Below are 25,478 nucleotides of genomic sequence, written 5' to 3' on the forward strand. Positions count from 1 at the left end.
GAGCATGTTGCTGCTGGTGGGCCACCTTTCTGCCATCTGTATCCACTGCTTTGAGGTTACTTTGTTTCATTCATGGGATATGGGCATCGCAGGCTGAGCCAACATATATTGCACATCCCGAATTGCCCCCCACTGAGTGGCTTGCTAGACATTCACGAGGACAAATAAGAGTGTTGCTGAGGATCTAGAGTCGCATATAGGCCAGACCAGGTAAAGGACAGTAATGAACTAGAGAGTCTACAGTGGTTTTGTGATCATCATTCACAGGGCTAAATCGCTGGCTTGAAAGCAGACCAAGGCAGGCCAGCAGCACGGTTCGATTCCCGTAACAGCCTCCCCGAACAGGCGCCGGAATGTGGCGACTAGGGGCTTTTCACAGTAACTTCATTTGAAGCCTACTTGTGACCATAAGCGATTTTCATTTTCATTTCATTAGACTTTTAATTCCGGATTTTTATTGAATTCAAATTTCACCATTTGCTGTGGTGGGATTTGAACCTGGCTCCCAAGAGCATTGCCCTGGGTCCCTGGATTATTAGTCCAGTAACAATACCCGCCATGCCACTACCTCCCTTGATTTGTTCATCCTAGTCTGAAGCATAAAAGAACGCAGGGATCACTTGCTGTTTGGTAAACCATGACATTAGTCTCACAGATCCATGTCCTTGTTTGCTTCTCTCAATTTGGCTGACGGGAGGCGTTGCTGCTTTTTGTCGTTTACATCTGCCTTCATCGAAAGGCAACCAAGATGCAGACATTTGCCCACATTTTTCAGGTCGATTGTTTTGGCATAATCCCTTGACAGATGGTTCAATTCCACGAGGTTGTTCTATCAGTGCAAACTAAAACGGGACTGCATGCTGGAAATCTAAAATACATAGGAACAGCAAAAATACTCTGGTCAGGCAACGTCTATAGTTAAACGGAGTTAACATTTCAGGTCACACATTTTCTTCTGCACTCTCTATCAATGGCCCCTTTCTCTTAGGAACAGCATTCTGTTAAGTGTCATACTTGGGAATTGAGAATTGTAGACTGAGGATATGCTATCTCTTGAATCCCAATTTCAAGGTGGTAATTGAATCTGGTATGCTACCAGATAAACTACTCTTCCTTTTAATTTACAGCTAAAAGGAATGACTAATCCTTATTTCATGGTTGTTGATAATCCTTTATTTGAAATGTGTATAAGAAAATTAAACCGTTCAAATTATGCTTTTTTTATCTGAATACCATAATAGAAAAATAATCTGAGATTGATTTTAATGCAAAGCGGTGTGAGGTTGAGAGTAAATAATTGTCAGCCATGGATCTTGTTTGGGCACAGGCTTCATCATGCAGAGGTCATTCCTGAGGGAGATTTCCCCAAAGTGGTGGAGAATGGCAGATGATGGGGAGAAAAAAGTGCCATTATCTTTTGTACATATCAAGTTCCTCAGTTTGGCAATTAAAGTCAGCTTTTGCATACTAAGTTTACCACTCTTTGGACATGGTCCTGCAGTAACTGGATTAATCCTGTGTCACAATCAATAATTAACATAGATACGTAAAGAGAAAAAGATTGATAAAAATTAATGTAGGCCCCTTGTAGTCAGAAATGGGAATTCATAACAGGGAAGAAGGAAATGGCTGAGGAACTAAATTCGTACTTTACTTCTGTCTTCACAAAGGAAGACATGAATAATGTACCGGAAGTTCTGAGATATGCGAGCTTTAGTGAGGTGCTGAAGGAAATTAGTATGAGTAAATAAATGGTTTTGGGGAAATTAATGTGATTGAAGGTGGGCAAATTTCCAGGGCCTGATAATCTTCATCCCAGAATATTTAAGGAAGTGGCCCTAGAAATAGTAGATCATTGGTGGTCATTTTCCAAAATACTTTGGACTTTGGAATGGGTCCTACAGATTGAAGGGTAGCGAATGTAACCCTGCTATTCAAAAAGGGAGGTAGAGAGAAAACGAGAAACTGTAGGCCTGTGTGCCCATCGTCGGAAGTAGGGAAGTTGCCGGAGTCCATTATCAAGGATTTCATAGCACAGCATTTGGAAAACAGTGATGTAATCAGACAAAATCAGCATGGATTAACGAAGGAAAAATCATGCTTGCCAAATCTACTAGAATTCTTTGAAGATGTAACTAGTAGAGTTGACCAGGGAGAATCGGTGGATGTGGTTTATTTAGACTTTCTGCAGGCTTTCAACAAGGTCTCACATAGCAGATTAATGTGTAAAGTTAAAGGGCATGGGATTACGGTTACTGTCTTGAGATGGATAGAAAGCTGGTTAGCAGACAGGAAGCAAAAAGTTGGAATAAATGGGTATTTTTCTGATTGGCAGGCAGTGACTAGTAGGGTACGGCAGGGTTCTGTGCTAGGACCCCATCTGTTCATATTGTATATTAATGATTTGGACGAGGGAACTAAATATATCCTCTCCAAATTTGCAGATAAAAGTTCGGTGGGAAGGTGAGCTGTGAGGAGGATGCAGAGATGCTTCAGCGGGATTTGGACATACTGAGTGAATGGGCATATGCATGGTAGCTGCAGTAAAATGTGGATGAATGTGAGATTATCCGCTTTGCAAGCAAAAATAGGAAGGCAGATTATTATTATGGGCGGCACGGTAGCACAGTGGTCAGCACTGTTGCTTCACAGCGCCAGGGACCCGGGTTCAATTCCCGGCGAGGGTCATTGTCTGTGCCGGGTCTGCATGATCTCCCCGCGTCTGCATGGGTTTCCTCTGGTGCTCCGGTTTACTCCCACGAGTCCCAAAAGACGTGCTTATTGGTTTATTGGGTGAATTGGACATTCTGAATTCTCCCTCAGTGTACCCGATCAGGCGTTGGAGTGTGGCGAATAGGGGATTTTCACAGTAACTTCATTGTAGTGTTAATGTAAGTCTACTTGTGACACTAATAAAGATTATTATTATTATTTGAATGGGTGTAAATTGAGAGAGGTGGATACTCCGTGAGACCTTGGAGTCTTCGTGCATCAGTCGCTGAAAGAAAGTGCACAGGCAGTAAAGAAGGCAAATGGTATGTTGGCCTTCATAGCAAGAGGATTTGAGTATAGGAATAGAGATGTTTTTCTGCAATTGCATAGGCCGTTGGTGAAGCCACAACTGGAGTATTATGTGCAGTTTTGGTGTCCTTATGTGAGGAAGGACGTTCTTGCTATGGCAGGAGTGCAGTGAAGGTTTACCAGGCTGATTCTTGCGATGTCATATGACGAGGGACTATGTCGGTTAGGATTATATTCATTGAAGTTCAGAAGAGTTAGAGGGGATATAATAGAAACTTAGAAAATTCTAACAGGATTAGACGGTATATTCAAAGAATATGTGGGGTGTTTAGAACTAGGGGTCATAGTTTGAGGATAAGAGGTAAACTTTCAGGACTGAGATGAGAATTTCTTTACCCAGAGAGTTGTGAACCTGTGGAATTTGCTACCAAAATGTAGTTGAGGCCGAAGCGTTGTGTAATTTCAAAAAGGAATTAGATATAGCTCTTGGCTAAAGGGATTAAGGGATGGGAGGGAAGGCAGGATCAGCGTATTAAATTTGATGGTCAGCCATGATCATAATGAATGGCGAGCAGGCTCGCTGGGCCTCCTCCTGCTTCTATTTTCTATGTTATTCAAATCGTACAGACCACAAAAGCAAAATAAGAAATAGGGGTAGGCATAGGCCATATGGCTCCTGAGCTTGCTCCGTCATTCAGTAAGATGGCTGGCCTTCAACCCCAACACGCTTTTCTCTCCAATCCCCATTTCCCTTGAGTCTATTCACCTGTGCCTTGAATGTACTCAACTGAGCATCCTCACCTTAGTCTTAAATGATGAACCACTAATCTGAGACATTGCCCCTAGTTCTAAATCTCTAGCTAGCAGAAGCAATGTCTCAGCCACCCTGTCAAGCCCCTTAGAACCTTGTATGTTTCAATGAGACACCTCATTCTTCTCAACCCCAGACAATATATCTCCACCCTGTTTTTATTTGTCCTCTTTGGACAACCCTCTCCGGAATCAATCTAGCGAGCTTTTGTTGCACCCCCTCTCAAGCAGATATATCCTTCCTTGGGTATAGAAACCAGAACAGTACAACTCAAAATATTGCAAATTAGAGACGTCAAAAATAAAGAAAATGTTGGCAATACTCAGCAGTCCAGACTTATCTGTAAAGAGAGAAATTGAGTAAACATTGTGCTTTGAGTCCCAGTCCAACCTTGATTTGGAACCAAGATTTTAAGGATGGTTTTGGAGTGGAGGCCACTTAGCCCTAATAGTTAGTGCCAATGATGTAGGGAGAGTAGCTTCATTTTTGAAAAGGACACATCCAATGATAAGTCGCTTTAAACATTTGTTTATAAAATAGTTCAAATGGAGATATTTCTGAAAATTTTAAACATGCAGGTTTTTTGAAATATGATATGGAGTAATAATAAGAACAAAGTTGTGAAGACAACACAAATTATGGAGAGCAAAAATCTATAGTAAGAATTTATAAGGTTTGGGCTATTTCATGGCCACTCTTAATGTTTTTGATCAACTAAATTGTGATTTTGATTTACAGGTGGAACCATGCCATTAAATGTCCAAGCACCACAAATTTCACAGGCACCATTTTTGTTGGACGGTTTAGCATCACAGGGAGTCTTCAATGATCTAGCTTCAGGTAAAAAATCTTTTTGCTGTTAGAATTCCAGTGAATGGTTAAATTGATTTTTTGCTACTCTTTCCTGAAAGCATCTAGGTATACTTCTCATCAGTACTGATCATTTTTGACATTCTTACCCAAGTGATTATTTAATTTACGTTCAGGATTTGGGCATCACTGGCAGTGCCAAATTTATTGCCCATCCAGAATTACACTTGAGAAGATGGTGGTAAGTTCCCAACTTGAACCGCTCCAGTCCCGGTACTGTTAGGCAGGAAGTTGTGACTGAGGATTGGGGAAAGGCATTATATTCTCATGTCAGCACTGTGTAACGTGGAGGAATTGGAGTGGTGGTATGCCGATGTGTCTGGTGGTGTTGAAGGAGACTTGGAGTTGCTGTGTTACATCTTGCAGTCAGTGCATACTGTAGCCGCAATGTGCCGGTGGTGGGGTGAATTTTGATGTGGTGAATGGCTGATCAAACTGGGTGGCTGTTTTGTCCTGGGTGGTGCCAAGCATCTTCAATGTGTTCTTGATAGTTGGACATTGATAGTGAGTCTCAGCGTGTTCCTTCATAAATCAGAAGAACTTTCTAACAAAGTGTACCACCTCACACTTAAAGTATTTTTATTTAAATTTTTTAAAACATTATTACAAATTACGACAACCCCACAAACCCCCCGATCCACCAAGCCCTCCCCCACCTCAATAAACAACGGTAACCAACTCGCCGAAATGCAAAATAAACAAATACCAACAATTGTCGAACCATCATTCGTCGTCCTCCTAACAAATTTCACTTTTTCCAGGATCAATAACTCCCAACAAACAACCCCACCCCCCTCGCCACGCCGAGGCACAAAGCGGAGAAGCTGACCTCCACCCCAACAAGACTCATCTGCGAGCAATTAGCGAAGCAAAGGCTAAAACATCTGCCCCTGCACCTGCCTGCAGGCTGGTCTGACACCTCAAATATGGCTTCTAGGGGACATGCTCCACATGTAAACCCCCTAAAATGGCACTGAACACCATCCTCCAAAACCGTTCCAGTTTTGAGCAGGACCAAAACATATGCATGGTTCACATGGCTCCTCCCACATCACTCACTGACATCCTCCACCCATTCAAATAGCTAGTTCATCCTAGATTTTGTACGGTGTGACCTATACACTACCTTCAGCTGTATCAGCCCCACCCTCGCGCATGAAGTCGAGGCATTTACTTTTGCACCACAGTCCCTCCTCCAGCAGCACCCCCAACTCATTCTCCCACTTCACCCTAATCCCATCCGTGGACACCCCATCCTCCTCCAAAATCATCCCGTAAATCACCGAGACTACCTCCCCCCTCCAATCATCCCTCCCCCTCGGCCAGCTGACAGCACCGCTTCCAGCAATGAGGAGGCAGGCGCTATTGGGAACAGTTTCCTCGCAAAGTCCCGCACCTGCATATACCTGAAACCTTCGCCCTACACCAGCCCAATCTTCTCACCCAACTCCTCCAGACTCTTAAATCGCCCTCCCAGAAACATTTCCTTGATTTTCCCCCTTCTCTTCCCATCCCCGGAACCTTGAGTCCATCCTCCCTGGCTCGAGCCCATGATTCCCCCTAATCGGCATCCCCCCCTGACCCAGCTCTCAACCTAAAATGCTGCCTAAACTGCCTCCAGATCTTCAACATGGCCACCACCACTGGACTCACTGAATACTTCCCGGCGGCAATCGGGGGGAACCGGCGTCGTTGCCAGCGCCCGCAACCCCGAACTCCTGCAAGACACCCCTGTCCATCACGTCCTCAAACATTCACACCATCAACGGCGCCAGCTTATGCTGAAATGTTTTAATAAAATTCAACCGGGAACCCGTCTGGCTCTGCTGCCTTCTCTGCCTGCATCCTGCCAATCACCACCTTCACCTCCTCCAACTTCAACAGCTCTTCAATTCTGCCCTCTCCACTTTCCCCAATCCCGGGCACTCTAGCCCACCCAGAAGCTCCCTCATCCCCCGCTCCTGCTCCAGTGGCTACGACTTCAAGTCCCTATAGAACTCGTCAAACATCTTATTAATCTGTTCTGGAACCACCATCTACTCCCCATCCTGCCCTGTACCCATTGCTCTCTTCATGAACCCCGCATCATTACAATTGGGGCCATATACACTTACCAGTGCCACCAGCTACCCCCCCCCCCCCCCCCCCCCCCCCCCCCCCCCACCACCACCAGAGTCCCGTTCACTAGACAAACTTTGCTAGTGCGGTGACCCCTGCCAGAGCCCTCCCCCAAATCTCCTCAGTAATCTGGCCCCACGTACCCAGACCCCACTTCCCTTAAACCAAGAAACAAAACAGAACTGCACCCATCAGGAAAAAAGAAAACCACAACCCAGAACACATGAATAAAGCCGTCCCCCTTTAAGAGACAAACAAAACCCCAATCAAATCGAAAACCCTCAATAAGAAAACAAATTCGCTGTCCCCACCGACCAAGTCCAAATCCTAACTCTCACCTCCGTCCCAGTCCTTTAGCCTTAACGAACGCCTCTGCTGCCTCCACCGTCTCAAAATAAAAGTCCTTTGAATTGTGAGTCACTCTGGGGTTCACTGGGTAGACCATTCCAAATCTCACTCCACTGCCGCACAGTGCTGCCTTCACCCATCCAAGGGCCGCCCGACTTCTCGCCAACTCCGCCATCAAATCTTGGTATATGCGTATACCAACGCTTCTCAAGTCACATGACGTCTCTGCTTTGCCCAGCTCGAAACCTTCTCCTTCACGTAGCTGTGAAAGCAGACGAAAACAGCCCTTGGTAGCTCATGTGAGAATACAAGGCAGATAGTACTGGCAGTTTGCTTTGTTGACTCTCATTTAGTAAAGTTTTTGGTAAACGTTTTAGGCTTCTGCCTGAGCAACTGATGCGCCCTGTCCAACTTGTTGGATTGGATTTTGTTTATTGTCACGTGTGCCAAGGTACAGTTAAAAGTATTTTTCTGCGAGCAGCTCAACAGATCATTAAGTACATGAGAAGAAAAGGAAATAAAAGAAAATACATAATAGGGCAACACAATGTAAATACATAGACACTGGCATCGGATGAAGCATACAGGGTGAAGTGTTAATGAGGTCAGTCCATAAGAGGGTCGTTTAAGAGTCTGGTAACAGCGGGGAAGAAGCTGTTTTTGAGTCTGTTTGTGCGTGTTCTCAGACTTTTGTATCTCCTGCCCAATAGAAGAAGTTGGAAGCGTGAGTAAGCCGGGTGGGAGGGGTCTTTGATTATGCTGCCCGCTTTCCCCAGGCAGCGGGAGGAGGTGTAAATGGAGTCAATGGATGGGAGGCAGGTTTGTGTGATGGACTGGGCTGTGTTCACGACTCTCTGAAGTTTCTTGCAGTCTTGGGCCCAGCAGTTGCCACACTAGGCTGTGATGCAGCCAGATAGGATGCTTTCTGTGGTGCATCTGTAGAAGTTCGTAAGAGTTAATGTGGACATGCTGAATTTCCTTAGTTTCCTGAGGACGTATAGGGGCTGTTGTGCTTTATTGGTGGTAGCGTAGTGGGAGGGTTCTTCCCCTTCCCCCATCAACTCTGCAAACATCTTCGCAAAGTACTCAGTCAGACTCGGGGCGGGGGGGGGGGGGGAGGCCTCCACTCCCTTGGGCAAAAAAATTCTCAAATTTTTGCCTCCTCGACCTATTCTCCATGTCCTCCACCATGACTCTGAGACCTTCGTTGACCACTCCCACCCTCTGCAGCTCTTCACCCATCGAGGTGAACTGGTTGTAGTGTTGCGACAATGCCTCCTCCACCCCGTTCAACGTCTCTCCTTGCTCCCTCACCTCAGCCAACGTCTCCGTCACTGCCACCTTTATAGGGGCAATCACCTCCTTCACCCACTCTTTAAGCAAAGCCTTCATCTCCCCTCGGAAGCTACTCCAAATGCTTAGCCAACAGCCTTTGAAACTCCACTAACATCACCTCGGTAAGAGTTACCACCATGAGGGGAGCGGCCCCAACCGATGACCCAGCTCCGGCCATCTTCCCGCAGAACTCAGCCGCCCCCAACGATGAACATTTCCTCGCCCCTTTCTTTCCAGCGTCTTTCTTCTGGGGCTTAAACATTCCTTTACTTCCTTATGACCTCCCACAACAATTCCACAAACTACCCCTGAAACTGGGCATAAAAGTCCAGAAACTCTAGCGGGAACCACCTATCGTGCAACCTCCATCTACATGCTGCCACCGGAAGTCGAACCTCCGGCTTCTCTACATGCACCAATCTGCAAGTGTGTTAATGTTGTCTTGAATTGTAACCTTCTTCCTCAGTATTAATTAACTATATCCCCAATTTTGTATCTGCAAACTTTGAAATTATATTTCCTGATTTGATTCCAAATTGCATGGATATGTTGGGACTCCACTTCCTGTTTTTTTGTTAAACCATTGAGTGGCTAAGCATAATCCCTATTCTGTTTCTGTTTAGTAGTTTGCATTCTATCCATTCTGCTATTGGTTTCGTGACTTCACATTTTTATAATCCAGTTAGGGATCAATAACATTTTGTTTGAAATAGACAAAATTTGAAATTATAGTTGGATACTAAGAGAATAAAGCCACAAAATTCCACTGTTTTGAATAAATAGAAGAAACTTTACTAAACCAGAGTCAACAAAGCAAATGGTCAGTACTGTCTATCTTGCACTCTCACATGCAGAGATAAATATGATAAACAGGCAAACCGTGGTTGAACATAACGCAAGCTGTGCATTAAATGGTTGCAATTTAATGCAGAGAAGTATGAAGTTACACATTTTGATAGGAAGAACAAGGATAGGTAACAAAGTAAAGGGGGCATGGGAACGTAAAAACTTGAAGATATAAATGCGCAAAGTTATTGAATGTGATTGTTAAAAAGGCAGAAGGATCATGGGCATTATACAAAAGCTAGAGTTCTGCTGAACGTTGTATAAAATGCTATTAGCCCCCCCCCCCCCCCCCCCCCCCCCCCAGTATAAATCTGACCCAATTTCCAGTTCTCTCTAGCTTTGACAAAGTGTCATCCAGACTCAAAACGTTAGCTCCTGTCTCTCTTCACAGATGCTGTCAGACCTGCTGACATTGTCCAGTATTTTCTGTTGACGGGGACATTGAGCCACTCCAAGGAAAAGTGCCATTATGAGCAATGAAGATATAAATAGATCTGACATCCATGATTTAAAGGTCCAGGCCTGGAAATGTTAGGATATTGCCATGTTGTCACTAAATACAATTTTTTTTATTCTACAGGCGTTCCACCTGTTACAGCATACTGTAAAGGTGGTTTGAAAATAGAGTTTAACTTTGAACGTTCCAACACGAATCCTAACGTAACTGTTGTTACAATTAGTGCTACCAATTCCACAGAAGGCGACATGACTGACTTTGTATTTCAAGCTGCAGTACCAAAGGTATTTACCTGGTTTAATGTACTGTTCGACCAAGGTAATTGTTTAAGGAAATTACTTCACAACTGTCCACTAGCTATTCAGGTAACTGAGTGGGTAATTAATCAATTAGAACAATGACTTCACAAAATAAATCAGTTTGGGCCAAATAGGGTTCTCCAATGTGAAGTCTGTAACATTTGCTGGCTTAATGGAAAAATGTGGTAACAATTCAGGAAATCCAAATTGAGTTTTGCCCCAAAAATACAATATTTATGGGAGTGTTAAAAAAAAAAAGAGGAATGATGGAGACCCCATGGAAAGGAAGCAATTTGAATTCTCTCAAAAGTAAATTCGAAGTGTTGCAAGCCTGCTTGACAATGATCATGGTTATAATTAAGCAATGTTTTCAGCTTTCATGCTACACTATCACAGGCTCTTAAAGAAAGAAAAGTTAGATTTTTAAATGAGGAATCAGGGTACTGAGATTTTGATGATTTTACAGTGTTGGGTGTCTGAATCAAGTCTTAATTAGATGTGAATTGTTTATCTGTTATGAATGCTTAAATCCACATTGCTTTCCTTAAATTCTACAGACATTTCAGCTACAGCTTCTTTCTCCAAGTAATAATATAATTCCAGCACGAAATGCAGGAGCTGTTACACAGGTCATTAAAGTACTTAATCCACAGAAGGTATGTCACAGATTTCTCATGAATTTCAATTTGAGGTTCTTGACAGAATTTGAGATAATCTTGGAATGCTGTCTTTCTAGGCAAGGGTCGACGATCATTTTTACCTGAAGACCCTTTTGTTTTAAAAATCGTTTGAAATCAAAACATGTTTTAATTCATTTTATGGAACATGAGTGTCGCTGGCTGTGCCAGCACTTATTTCCCGCCCCTAACTGCCCTCAATTTCAGAGGGCATTTGAGAGTCAACCACATTGCTATGGATCACATGTAGGTCAGACTGAGTAAGGACAGCAGATTTCCTTCCCTAAAGGGCATGAGTGAACCGGATGGGTTTTTACGACAGTCCATAACCGTAAGACATAGGAGCAAAATTAGGCCACTTGGCCCATTGAATCTGCTCCGCCATTCAATCATGGCTGATATTTTTCTCATCCCCATTCTCCTGTCTTCTCCCCATAACCCCTGATCCCCTTATTAATCAAGAACCTATCTATCTCTGTCTTAAAGACACTCAGTGAATTGGCCTCTTCAGCCTTCTGTGGCAAAGTGTTCCACAGATTCATCACCCTCTGGCTGAAGAAATTCTTCCTCCTCATCTCTGTTTTATAGGATCGTCCCTTTAGTCTGAGATTGTGTCCTCTGGCTCTAGTTTTTCTACAAGTAGAAACATCCTCTCCAAGTCCACTCTATCCAATAAGATCCCTCCTCATCCTTCTAAATTCCAACAGCGTACAGACCCAGAGTCCTCAGCCGTTCCACATACGACAAGCTCTTCATTCCAGGGATCATTCTTGTGGACCTCCTCTGGACCCTTTCCAAAGCCAGTACATCCTTTCTTAGATACGGGGGCCAAAACTGCTCGCATTACTTTAAATGGGGTCTGACTAGAGTCTTATATAACCTCAGAAGTATATCCCTGGTCTTGTACTCTTACTTGAAATTACTTTCAAACCAATTTGTATTACAGAAATATGATGTCTATATTGCAATGGGACACATACCATAGGTTTTTTCATTCAGCAGGTTTTTAGTAGCTGGTAGGAACATTTCCATCAACTCAGGCACTTTCCTGATTACATGTACTGCGCATAATGCTGCCTGGAAAAAATGGGGTCTGGCCAGAGCCTTATACAGCCTCAGAAATATATCCCTGGTCTTGTATTCTAGCCTTCTTTACATAATGCTAACATTGCATTTGCCTTCCTAACTGCCGACTGAACCTGCACGTTAACTTTGAGAGAATGGTGAACAAGGACTCCCAAGTCTCTTTATGCTTCTGATTTCCTCAGCATCTCCCCATTTAGAAGTCGACAATAGTTTAATAGTCATCATGGCAGCTGCAAAATTCAGCATATCTAAACCAATGCTTGGTAAATTACCATGTACCTCGGGTGGTAAGGTGGCAGAGTGGTTAACACTGCTGCCTCACAGCACCAGAGACCCAGGTTCCATTCCAGCCTTTGACTGTCTGTGAAGTTTGGATTTTCTTCCTGTGTCTGCCTGGATTTCCTCCCAGTGCTTCAGTTTCCTCCAACAATCCAAAGAAGTGCAGGTTGGGTGGATTGGCCATGGTAAAGTGCCCTTTAGTGTCTAGGAACATGCAGGTTAGGTGAGGTTAAGGGGTTACTGGGATAGGGTCAGGGAGTGGGCCTAAGTAGAGTGCCTTTTCAGAAAGTCAATGCAAACTCAATGGGCCAAATGACCACCTTCTGCACTGTGAGAATTCCATGGTTCTACCTGTTATAAAATGACTACTTTGTACATAGTAAACAAAATACAGGCATTGAATTTATGTATAATAGAAAAAGGCAAATTTAAAATAGACTACCCTGAATTGTTGCATTCTTTCACTTTTATTAAACTATAATATTTTGTCTGTATGGTCAACTTTAAAACAAATTTAATACACATGGAATTGAGACCATTTTTCTGATTATAAATTCTCAGAATAGCTTCTCTTAGTCCATTCAAAATTTATAGTCCCGACTACCTAAGCAAAATAATGGTGACAACCATAAAATAAGTTCCTTGAATCAAAGGCATTATCTACAACTATGGTGCAGCTAAACCACTTCTGTTTTTCAGTAAAATTATTTGAAACCAGAGATTGCAGCATAATGATTAGGTTCTCAACCCCACGAAAACACAGTTCTTCACTTGAGCTTTAAGGCTTTTTCATGTTAGCATCATCCAATTGAAAAAGGCTGGGAGCTGCAAATGGGATATTAAAGAGCAGCATACAGCTCTGAAGCTGCAGGTTCCAGACCCCTGACTTGCTCTAAACTTTGAGTGATTCATTGGCCCCTGGACAAATCTGTTTCTGATCCAGTTGCAGTGTATTTTTAAAATTCATTCATGGGATGTGGGTGTCGCTGGTTAGACCAGCATTTATTGCCCATCCCTCCCTAGTTGCTCTTCAGAGGGTGGTGGGGTGGTGGTGAGTTGCCTTCTTGAACTACTACAGTCCTTGAGGTGATGGTATACCCACTGTGCTGTTAGGGAAGGAGTTCCAGGATTTTGACCCAGTGACAGTGATGGAATAGCGATATATTTTCAAGTTAGGGTGGTGAATGACTTGGAGGGGAATGAAAATGAAATGAAAATCGCTAATTGTCACAAGTAGGCTTCAAATGAAGTTACTGTGAAAAGCCCCTAGTCGCCACATTCCGGCGCCTGTTCGGGGAGGCTGGTACGGGAATTGAACCGTGCTGCTGGCCTGCATTGGTCTGCTTTAAAAGCCAGCGATTTAGCCCAGTGAGCTAAACCAGCCCCTCCAGGTGGTGGGGTTCCCAGGTATCTGCTGCTCTTGTTCTTCTAGATGGTAGTGGTCATGGGTTTGGAACGTGCTGTCTAAGGAACTGTGGTGTCTAAGGAATCGTGGTGAGTTACTGCAGTGCATCCTGTAGATGGTACACACTGCTGCCACTGTTCGGCGGTGGTAAAGGGTTTGAATGTTTGTAGAAGGGATAGCAATCAAGTGGGCTGCTTTGTCCTGGATGGTGTCGAGCTTCTTGAGTGTTGTTGGAGCTGCGCTCATCCAGGCAAGTTGAGTATTCCATTATAATCTTTATTATTGTCACAAGTAGGCTCACATTAATACTGCAATGAAGTTACTGTGAAAAGCCTTTAGCTGCCACACTCCGGAGCCTGTTCGGGTGCACTGAAGGAGAATTCAGAATGCCCAATTACCTAACGCACGTCTTTTGGGACTTGTGGGAGAAAACCCACACAGACACATGGAGAACGTGCAGACAGTGACCCAAGCTGCGAATCGAACCTGGGACGCTGGCGCTGTGAAGCAACAGTGCTAACCATCCTGCTACCAGGCCACCCTGCACCTGACTTGTGCCTTGTGGCAGATGGGCGTTTGGAGCGTGTGGGGGGGGGGGGCGGAATTACTTGCGGTAGGATTCCTAGCCTTTGACCTGCCCTGGTAGCCACGGTATTAATATGGCTGTCCAGTTCAGTTTCTGATCAATGGTAACCTGCAGGATGTTGATTGTGGGGGCTTCAGCAGTGGTAATGCCATTGAATGTCATGGGGTGGTGGTCAGATGCTCACTTGTAGGAGATGGGCGGCACAGTGGTTGGTATGCTGTCTCACAGCTCCAGGATCCCGGGTTCAATTCCGGCCTCGGGTGTCTGTGTGGAGTGTGAACTTTCTCCCCGTGTCTGTGTGGGTTTCTTCCGGTTGCTCCAGTTTCCTCCCAAAGATGTGCAGATTAGGTGGATTGGCCATGCTAAATTGCCCCTTGGTGTCCAAACGGTTAGGTGGGGTTACGGGGATAGGATGGAGCCGTGGGCTTAAGTCGGGTGCTCTTTCCAAGTGCCGGTGCAGACTCGATGGGCCGAATGGCCTCCTTCTGCACTGTACATTCTATGATAAGATGGTCATTGTCTTGCACTTGTATGGCGCAAATGTAACTTGCCACTTGTCAGCACAAGCCTGGATGGATATTATCCAGGTCTTGCTGCAAATGGACATGGACTGCTTCATTATCTGAGGAGTCGCAAACGGTGTTGAACATTGTGCAGTCATCCGCAAACATCCCCACTTCTGACCTTATGATGGAAGGGAGGTCATTGATGAAGCATCTGAAGCTGGCTGGGCCTAGGACACTACCGTGAGGAGCTCCTGCAGTGATGTCCTGGAGTTGAGATGTTTGACCGCCAACCACCACAACCATCTTCCTTTGTGCCAGGTATGACTCAAACCAACGGCGAGTTTTTCCCATCGACTCCAGTTTAGCTAGGGCTCCTTGATGCCACACTCGGTCAAATGCTGCCTTGATGTTAAGGGCAGTCACTCTCACCTTGCCTCTAGCTTTCAGCTCTTTTGGCCGTGTTTGCACCAAGGCTGTAATGAGGCCAGGAGCTAAGTGACCCTGGCAGAACTCTAACTGAGCGTTTGTGAGCAGGTTATTGCTAAGTGCCACTTGATAGCACCGTTGATGACTCCTTCCATCGGTAATTGGATCTGTAAACTAACAAGTCATGCTCTTATGATATGAAGAATTTGGACTTCAATTGAGATAAAGAAAGGAAAATGACAGTCAACATGGTTTCAAAGCTTGGTTTCAGGGCAGCACGGTAGCATAGTGGTTAACACAGTTGCTTCACAGCTCCAGGGTTCGATTCCCGGCTTGGATCACTGTCTGTGTGGAGTCTGCACGTTCTCCCCGTGCCTGCGTGGGTTTCCTCCGGGTGCTCCGGCTTCTTCCCACAGTCCAAGATGTGTGGGTTAGGTGGATTGGCCATGGTAAATTGCCCTTGGTATCCAAAAAGGTTAAGTGGCGGTTACGGGGATAGGGTAGATATGTGGGCTTGAGTAGGGTGCTCTTTGTAAGGGCCGGTGCAGACTCGATGGGCCGAATGACTGTAAATTCTATGATGAAAGCGGTTAATCTTATCTGACTAACCTCAGATTTTTTGTTTTGAAGAGGTCATATCCCAGTTTTGGATATGTATGAGGAATGGGGGTTAGATATAGTTTGAAGTGGTGAGGTTCAAGATATTCTCAAGGCTTTGAATTGCCACTTGAGATCCACAATTATAAAAAAGGATCTATTGGTCTTGGGGAAGTACAATGAATATTTACCAGGATAGTACCAGAAATGTGAGCAATGGCTGGAGTGAAGTGCTGTGTTCCTGGACCAGTAATCCAGAGGTTTTATAATCCAGAGGCCTGGAGTGGTAATCTAGAAGTTCAAATCCCCACCATAGTATTTTGAGAATTTGAATTCTGTTTAAAAGTGGGCTGGAAATTGTTGAATGTATGACTTAAAATTGAGAAGTTTAACATGCCATTTAATAGTATTCTAAGTGATATAAGAAACGGACAGTAAATTGATGATCTCCATTGATGGGTAAATTGAAGTCAAGAAGAGGCATAGTAGAGAACGGATGGGATTAGTACTGCAGTTACATTCCCAAGAGTTGCAGAATGTGCCAACTTTCCCAGAATTTCTTTGTCTGAGGAATGGGTGAAAAGAATGTGTCAGACTTGGCTCAAATGATAGAAGCAAAATATTGCGGATGCTGGAAATCTGAAATAAAAACAAAGTGCTGGATAAACTCAGCAGGTTTAGAAGGGTAATTTGAATCCAAAACATTAATACTTTTTCACTCCACAGATGCTGCCAGATCTGAGTTTCTCCAGCATTTTCTGTTTTATTGGCTCAAATGATGATGCTCTTGCTGAGCTTAATTTTTTTGCTTTAAACTCCTCCTGAATTGTTGGCTTCTTGCTCGAACCTTCCACTTTCCAGTCTACATTACGAGGCTGACTGTTATGCTGCAATGTGAATCAGCTGAAATTTGAGTTTGAATAACTTAATTTCACTGTAAAATCAGATGTTTAGGACTCCCAGTTTTTAAGCACAGAAAGTTACCAGGAATAATTTACAATTCCCTTTTAAATATGATCTCTTTCCTATAGGATTTTTTTGAAAGCATTGCATTCCCTGAAGTAAAGGACTTTAAAATTGAGCTAAACCTAGATTAATGCACATTTGACAGCTGAATCTATGGATTAAATTCACCTATTCACATGCTTTGAGCCACAGTGGCAAGTCATATTTATTGTCCATCTCTAGTTGTCTGTGAGCACAGTACAGCAATTTACAACTAAACAGCTAGTCCCCCTGCTTCAAAGCATTAAGAGTCAACCGCAGAAAGCGGACTAGTCATATATGCCACATCAGGTTAGGGTAGTGTTTCCAATTGATAATTCCAACAAATACCAGTAGCATTTATGACCATTTCTGCTGGCTCTAGTCTATAAATTAACAGATGTATTAAATTTAAGTTTGCAATTACAATAGTGCAATTTGAAATTGCAGCTTCTGGGTTGCTTATCCAGCGCCTTACACGGCTATCTTGATTTTTCTTTTAATGTTAATCAGTGTTGTCCTTCTGTTTTTAGCAACAACTTCGCATGAGGATAAAGATCATGTATAACCTTAATGGATCACCAGTGCAAGATTTAGCAGAAGTAAATAACTTTCCCCCTCAATCGTGGCAGTGATTGTTTGGGTGGCTTCAACCTCTTTTCCACCAGTGGATTTTGGTAAATCTTTGGGAAGGTCAAATCCGAAGAGTGCCCTTATGCACAACATCATAACATGTATATCAGCCTTCAATATGGGTTGCAAAATTAATGAACAAACTTTGAGGAATATCATGCCTACAAATGCTAATCACTTTTCAAAACACACCTATATTAGTCTCTTTCAACATCATGTTCATCGTTGGAGTATCTGCTTGTGGTATGCACTACACACTCTTCCTGCTTTACCCACTGATCTTGGCAGAACTTGGAACATTTGCACAGAAGATGTGATCCAGTTTGTCAGTATGTGCCCAGCAGCTTTGCAAGATTTTAGAGCACATCAAGAAGCTATTGTTTTTCTACGCCCCACTTGCATTTATTGGGAACTAGAGCAGAGAACATTATAAATTGGTTGCAGTGGGTTCTATACTGTAATGATTTTTTCATTCATTCACTAAGGATCTCATAATAAAATGTCCAACAGTCTTCAAAAGCAGTTTTGCCCTCTTTAGCATTTAACCTGTAAACTGTATAGGTTATTAATTGGATGATAACTCTCAACACTTGCTCATCCAGAAATCAGTTTTTCATGGGTGGGCATTCATGATGTTTGCACAGTCAGAAAAAGGTGCCAGTCAGTTCACTTGCTGAACTTTTATAATGAGCTCAATGTCTGTGACAATCTGATTTAGCAGCAAAGAATCTTAGTCACATCATTGTTCTCTTTGAACTTCATAACTTTGTCTTGTTTTTCAAAAGCATATTGTTTAAATGGTCGACAGTCACAAAGCTTATCTCTTTTTTTGTATGAGTCTGCAAAACTAGTAATTTGATACCATTCCATCTGCACTGTGACTAATTTGCAAACTTTACTTTTTCACTTCTCTGGACAGGAAAGAGTTTGATTATTGGTCCCCTCTGCTTTTCTGCTGTGAAATTAATAATTTCTATAAAACATACCTGCAAAAATTAGTAGTCAAACATTTCAGCCTCATCAGAATCTGATGCATTAAAGGTCATGTGACAAAATTTAGTATTTCCTGGTCAACTGTATATTATGATATGCATTTGTACAGTTAAATTATGTAACAATTATTTTTGGAGGCTTTTACACTTCAAATTTAGTTTGAACTAGGTTTTGTGCACTAGGAATTTGCCATTAGTTACTGATTGGTGTCCAACAAATCTTGAAATCCTTGAATTTTTGAGAGTTCCTTTTTTAAAAAATAAATTTTTTAAATTGAGTCTAGTCACTTTCATGGTCTTATATTGCAGGACTATTCCCAGTGTATTGTTAGTAAATCACTGAACTAACTCAATGTCTTAAAGACCATTAGGATTAAAGTAACAATGGAAATTTTGAACATTTTATGATTCTATAAATGGATGAATGAAAAGGGATATGGCAATTTAAATCTTGAGATTTACCTAACTAAAACTGAGCAAGATGGCTTAAACAAAAACCTTTCCCTTTTGATGTGAAATTTTAAAATGGCTTACAACATTGGGAGTTTCTTTTGTTAAAAATGTTGTTGTATTTTCGAGCATACAACTACTCACTTGCCCATTACAAGTATGGTTTCTTAGCAGCCATCTTATATGGTCTTTTAAATTGTGGGTGAGGAGAACAAAGATTATATTTAATTTTTTCAGAAAGAAATATGTTGGACAGTTTTTGACAAGTCTTGAATGTATTGGGCAGTTGATGGTATATATACTTGATGCTCTTAAAAGCTGCAAAATGGCCACTTTCAGTAACTTTTATAAGGAGAAGCAGAAGCTGAATTTTTTAAATCGAGGCTGCTGCAAACATAGCTAATAGTTCTGGTCTTTGAAAGGAGTTAGATGTAACAGTTGTATATGCTAATTTGTATGCACAGCATATAAGCTGCAGTGTGTTTTTGCAAGATCGCATGAAATGAACATTCAACAAATGAGTTATGCTGGTAATGGTATCAGCGTAACTACAGTTTTCTTGTTTAACATGAAACCTGGTTAAATACAATGAAAGAAAGTTTTTATTATGGTGTGTTTGCAAAAAGGACATCTAGGATTAAAAATATTTTCATAATGCAGTCTCTGACATATGAAATCATTCCATTATTTAAATAGAGTTGTGCTTTATCGACATTGACTCATCCCGATCCTGCACAGCTGAGGAAAAGTGGATATTTCTCAAAACCGGATGTTCATGATTGCTAGTTATTTTGTTTAAACATTCATGCTTAGTTATGTATATAGTAGTACTGACTGCAGGGTAACACTCATCTCTTCAAGAATGTGGATTCCTGAGATTGCCTCCTTTGCCACTTGGCAAAAGGTATTCATGCATCACTTCAGTGGTAGTTGATTTGTTTAGTTTAATGGACCATCTGAACTGACAACATTACCTCACTACCTTAATGGAAGCTGTGCCTGTGCAATTCTGTGCATTTGAATTTTGGATCGCTTTATAAAATTTTGGTTTGATAGAGCAATAGTAAATTGAGAAAATCTCATGACTTCCCTGACGGTTTTAAATCTATACTTCTAATAATGAGCCCACTTGTTAAGTGAAACATTCTTTTGTAATTTTAGCTGAATTTCATGAAGAGTGCAATTTGAAGACTTGAAACTAATCTGCAGTTATGGGAGTAACAGAAATTTCAACTGTACTTCATTTGCCATTAACTTTGGGTCATCAAATATGCAAAATTATTTTTGAGTTCTCTTTTTTTTATAATTACTGAGCAAGAGACAAGAATAGGCAATAAAGTATTGTATCCCAGAAAATGAACTGCATTATTAAATTATGTCCCCAAGTTAGATTGATTAACTATTGGTATGGCTCCTAAGATTCTACATGAGATTAAAGAAATAAATTGCCATTAAGAAAGCAACAGTAACTTTGTTACGGCTATTTGTTGCATGTTGTCATATGTTACTGCATGCTGATGACAATACTTCACTTCAAAAAATGTTCTTTTGATTTTACTGTAGATGTGTGCATCAGTTCAGGACATCTTTTCAGGTAGAGCTTAAATCTCAGGCAGTATTTCCTTATGCCATCTGTTATTTAGTATATTTCTGTTGAACAGGGATACACATGATTTCCTAGCCAGCTGCGATTGAGATTACAAAGCAGCGATATTAGTGGTCATGTTTTCAATTCACATTGTTTTGTGGCTTTGGGTATTTTTTTTTTTACACCTGGCAGGGTGCATCAGCTCTCATTGGCCATGGCATATCAGGAACTTGGGCTGTACTGGGTTAATGAACAACCAGTGTGGAAAAGTTTACATCTTGATTTTGGTCATTTTATTCATAAATGTGCCTTTTTTAATTTCCCTTTAATCTTCCGTCCTGAATGGTTAATTTAGCACCAATCCGAAAATGAATTCGGCAGTTTGTGAGGCTGTATTCCACATCATCCAAAATATGTTTTTTTAATGAATATTAATAAAGTTAATTATTTTTGAGTTCATCTCCATTGGAAAGGTTAAAGGAGATTCTTGCTAGATATGGGACAGGATTTTACGGCCTCTCCTGGCCACCGGGATATTACAGTCCCGCCAAACTGAATGGGAATTTTAATGGCTCGCCACATCTGCTGCAGGTTTGGGGGGATGGACACCCTGTAGTGGAGCCATAAAATCCTGGCCATGATTTTTAATACATCAGTTTTGAAAAATGTAGCATTGGTGTAGATGGAACAAAAAGATTTGTCTTTGAGAAACTCTTGAAGAAATTCAAAATATTCTAACTAAGCAATGCCTCCTACCTGTTAACCTCTTCCAAGTGGCAAAAGTCACATGTTTGCTGTGCTGTCTGTTCAAATTCATCATAGCACTGGATTTTTTTACTTGGATTATTTAAGCTGCAAATCACTTTGGTGTAAATATTAAAAGAGTGGAAAGCAGATGCGAGCTCTCTCATGCTGTTGGATACAGAGACTTTGATATGAATGTGTAGTAATGAAATGGTTAGTGTCTAATATCTGAAGGGAAGCAGTGTAATTAAATATTTGATTTTTATGCATTATTCTTCAGGTCTGCAGAAGAAATATAAATACTTATGATGAAGGGTTTGGTGGTGGGCAAGCTTGAGAAATAAAGCAGGCATTTTAACTACTGATTAAATTCCTTTCATATGCTGTGCAATAACATTGAGGAAATATGGATCAGCTTGTTTTCAGGTTCTGTGTTGATCTGTTAACATTATCTGGTATTTTTATTGCTTTGAATCTTTGTGCTGTAAACTAGCTGTTCCTGCACTTGCACCTTTACTGTTCTATGCAGACTCCAAATTTGAACTGGTTGTTTTGTCACATGGCTTCAAAGCGCCATATCAGCCCCGCCTCCATTCCTTTTGCTGGGCCATGGGTATCAAACCATCAAATGCATTAAGAATTGATAAGTTTTTCATTATTACTTAAACTCATAGGGTGTAAATTTTCACAATTTTTTTATGGGACTGCTTTCCTAAATTTTATGCATGCATCCAATAATCTTAAATTGGGTCAGTTATAATCTAACATGTATGAATAAATAGAGTTCTGTTAGATAATTTCATATCACCTGCCAATTCCTTAATTATTGCCAGATTAGCTAATTTATTTCAATGAAAAATATATTGATAAGTGCAAAAAATATCTTTACTTGCAAAGATGATTGCATAACTATGAGATGCCCATTGAAATTTGCTAGGATGCTTCCATTTTCTCAGCCAGCATAGCTATGGGAGAAGGAGTTGTGATGAGATAGATAATATGTACCTAAGGAGAGCCAATGGCAATTGAGCTAATCAGTATCCCTTTAGGTGTGTGCCTGCCCAGGCTCAAGCAAGTAAAATTATAGAGGGCTGCAGTTCTCTTGCCTTTTTCCAGGGCCAGGTTTCAAGAGCATTGCTACCATGGTTATGGGGGGGAAATACTTTGGGAAGCTGGCTTAAAAATAAAAGATTGTATTGATCTGAAACATGGTGTGATCCAGGGTGTAAAATGGAGGTTAGTGTGGCCTGATTTTGGAGCCTTGTTTGAACTAGTCTGGTCTAACCTGTACCTCTGAAAATGGGTTAGAGCTGCGTTCAGAATGCATGATTTTTTCTAAAAAAAAAAAAAAAACCTGTGTAAATAGTCTGATTTGTACTTGATTTCCATTACCCAACATGTTAAAAGCAGATTTGACTGGTGAAACTGAGCCTGCAGTTTTATGAAAACTGAATGTATCATTCCATTGTTTTTACTGCAAGACTGCATTGTTACAGTGCCTCATGGTGCTGAGAAAGGAGGGAATTAAATCTTGGGTTGTGCCATCTTTCCCCCATCCCTCTGGTTTCCTTCATAAGGTGTGCCGCCTGTGATACTTTATCCTCATCTATATCTTTCAAAGTTTTATGGAGTAAATTTATCATTGGGAAATTAAACAATTACTACAAACTTATTTTTTGAGATATTGTACAAAATAAATTTAATTGATCTTGAAGTGGATGGGACATAAAGGTGTAAACCCTTACCTGGGACATTTTAGAATTCTGTATGTATTGTCTTTTGGGTTGGAAAAACTATGATCATTGACTAATAAAAATGGAAACGTCCGTAATTAACATTTTCAGTGTTTTATTACTGGCATGTGAAGGCTAGATAAGATTGTTATGCACGACTGGTATTAACTGTATTAAAAGTAATTGTATTGCTACAGCAATTTCCTCAAAGCATTAAATTAGAAGCTTGCCCTTTTACCAAATCCATGCCACCTTTCCATGACCTGTGCCTTAAGTGTTCGCTAATTTGATCCCTAATGGATGCTCAATGTTCATCCACAGCTGAAGGCTGGCTTGTCAATTTTTTGGGACACATCTCTGATTTATCTTGAGCAGTTGTTTGGCACAGTTCCTTTTGAGATTTTGGTTAATGCCAGACCACTGTCCTCCCCAAATAGTCCCATTAACTTTTTATACTTGTTTAAAACTCCTGTAGTATCTCTTCTACACTTTACTCAATCAAAATACTTGTACAGTTCTGCCATCCTCTCTCAATTCAAATAATGACAGATTAATTTCTTATTGAACCACAATCTGCTTCTCAATGTACTTGGTGTAGACCGAAAACTACATGAGGAAATGTGGCTCTGTGGTTTAGCACAGTGGGTTAAACAGCTGGTCTGTAATGCAGAACAATGCCAGCAGCGCAGGTTAAATTCCCGTACCGGCCTCCCCGAACAGGTGCCGGAATGTGGCGACTAGGGGCTTTTCACAATAACCTCATTGAAGCCTACTGGTGACAAGCGCTTATTATTAGATAACCATTTAAACCTTTCAAAATAATTAAATGTTTTAAAATACAGACATTTAAATCTGGTGGAAAATATGCACAGTGACTGTCAATGAAAGAATTTGCTGAAGATTATTAATGGATATTTCTGGGGGGGGGGGGGAAATAGGCCAAAAGATATTTGAGAGTTGAATGGAATTTAACCCCTCCATTCTTACGAACTCTTAAGAAACACACAAGATGTGGCATTTATATCAATCATGTTTTGTAAGACTGTCAGTAACCCTATAGCATGTAGTGATACTGCTGAAATGTTTGGCACATTACACATATAAAAAATTTGGGAGCATACTTTTTGCATTCTAAGAGCCATATCAATTCTTGATATTTGGATTGCTGGGATTAGCGGACCTGGTCCAAGACCTAAACATCAAAACAAATTGAAGTGATTTCTATACTAAAGAGCAACAACAACAACCCCAGGCTCCTCTTGACAAACCATTGCTCCTGATTTTTCATGTTCACATCCAGCTTGTGAATTCTTCAACTGAACAATTGAAGTCTTCCGTTGGGCTACCTCAGCTACCACTGCGCATATTTTTGACCTGAATGCACCCACACACTTGAATTGCAGCTTGCAACTCCCATCTTCTGCCTCTTTGATTTCCTCCAAATCCATTAATTGCACAACTTGTCTCCTTGGCTCAATTCCTGAATTATCAATGATACTTTGGGTTTGTATTATTTCATCTTCTCAGCACTTTCTTCTAAGCCTCCTCTTTACCCCTCTCCCCTATCCCAGTTCATTGCATTTTTCATTAATATTGCCCTTGAAAGTGGTAGTGAGCTGCTGCCCTGAATCGTTGCAGCCTCTGTGCAGATATACCCATAATATTATTGGGGAATTCCAGTATTTTGACCCTGTGATTTGTCGTATGAAGAGAGATTGAACAGTTTAGGCCTCTCCCCTCGAGTTTAGAAGAATATGGGGACTTCAAATTGAGGTATACAAGATGATAAACGGTACGGATGAAGTAGACATGGAGCAGATGCTTCCTCTTGTGGGGCAATCTCAAACAAGAGGTCATAGTCTTGGGATAAGAGATAGCAAATTTAAAACTGAGTTGAGGAGAAACTACTTCTCGCAAAAGGTTGGGAATCTGGAATTCGCTACCCCTGAGTGTGGTGGATGCTGGGACAGTAAATTTAAGGAGATTTTTAACTGGTAATGGATTGAAGTGTTATGGAGAACGGACAGGATGGTGGAGTTAAGTCCAGTATGAAATCAGCCATGATCGAATAGCTGAGCAGACTTGATGGACAAAATGGCCGTATGAACTTGTGATGATCAAGGAACCTTCATACATTTACAAGGCAAGATAGTTTAGGACAATATATTTTGTGACTACCTTCTGGTGTTCAAAGCAGTTAACTGCATCATCATCCTCCATTATCTCCATGAAGTACCTTAAAATATTGCCTTTGTTTAGCTATCTGCACCAGTCGGGCTAACTCCAAAACCTAAGACTTGGTTCCTCACTCCGCAACTGGATCCTCGACTTTCTGACCCATAGATCACAATCAGTAACAACACCTCCACGATAATCCTCAATACAGGGGCCCCCCAAGGCTGCGTACTTAGCCCCCTAATATACTCACTATACACACGACTGGCAAAATTTTGCTGCAACTCCATCTACAAGTTTGCTGCTGACGACATGATTGTAGTGGGTCTGATCTCAAACAACGATGAGTCAGAATACAGGAGGGAAATAGATAACCTAGTGGAGTGGTGTAACGACAACAATCTGTCCCTCAATGTCAGCAAAGCTAAAAAGCTGGTCATTGACTTCAGAAAGCAAAGTATCGTACACACCCCTGTCTGCATCAGCGGCGCAAAGGTGGAGAGGGTTGGCAG

General features: G+C 41.7%; 1 protein-coding gene across 3 annotated transcripts in view; it reads left to right on the forward strand.

The window, feature by feature from the left end:
• ap1g1 (adaptor related protein complex 1 subunit gamma 1) overlaps positions 1–22,889 on the forward strand; it is a 198,033-nt gene extending 175,144 nt beyond the window's left edge. For all 3 annotated transcript variants that reach the window (XM_072518091.1, XM_072518089.1, XM_072518090.1), the window contains exons 20-23: positions 4,571–4,672; positions 9,930–10,090; positions 10,663–10,761; positions 17,185–22,889. In XM_072518091.1, coding sequence (XP_072374192.1) covers positions 4,571–4,672; positions 9,930–10,090; positions 10,663–10,761; positions 17,185–17,286 — 464 coding nt within the window. In that variant the 3' untranslated portion in view covers positions 17,287–22,889. The remainder of the gene's footprint in view (positions 1–4,570; positions 4,673–9,929; positions 10,091–10,662; positions 10,762–17,184) is intronic.
• The last annotated feature ends 2,589 nt before the right edge of the window (positions 22,890–25,478 follow it).

The sequence above is a fragment of the Scyliorhinus torazame genome, chromosome 10 (genome assembly GCF_047496885.1).
Source record: "Scyliorhinus torazame isolate Kashiwa2021f chromosome 10, sScyTor2.1, whole genome shotgun sequence".
Lineage (NCBI taxonomy): Eukaryota > Metazoa > Chordata > Chondrichthyes > Carcharhiniformes > Scyliorhinidae > Scyliorhinus > Scyliorhinus torazame.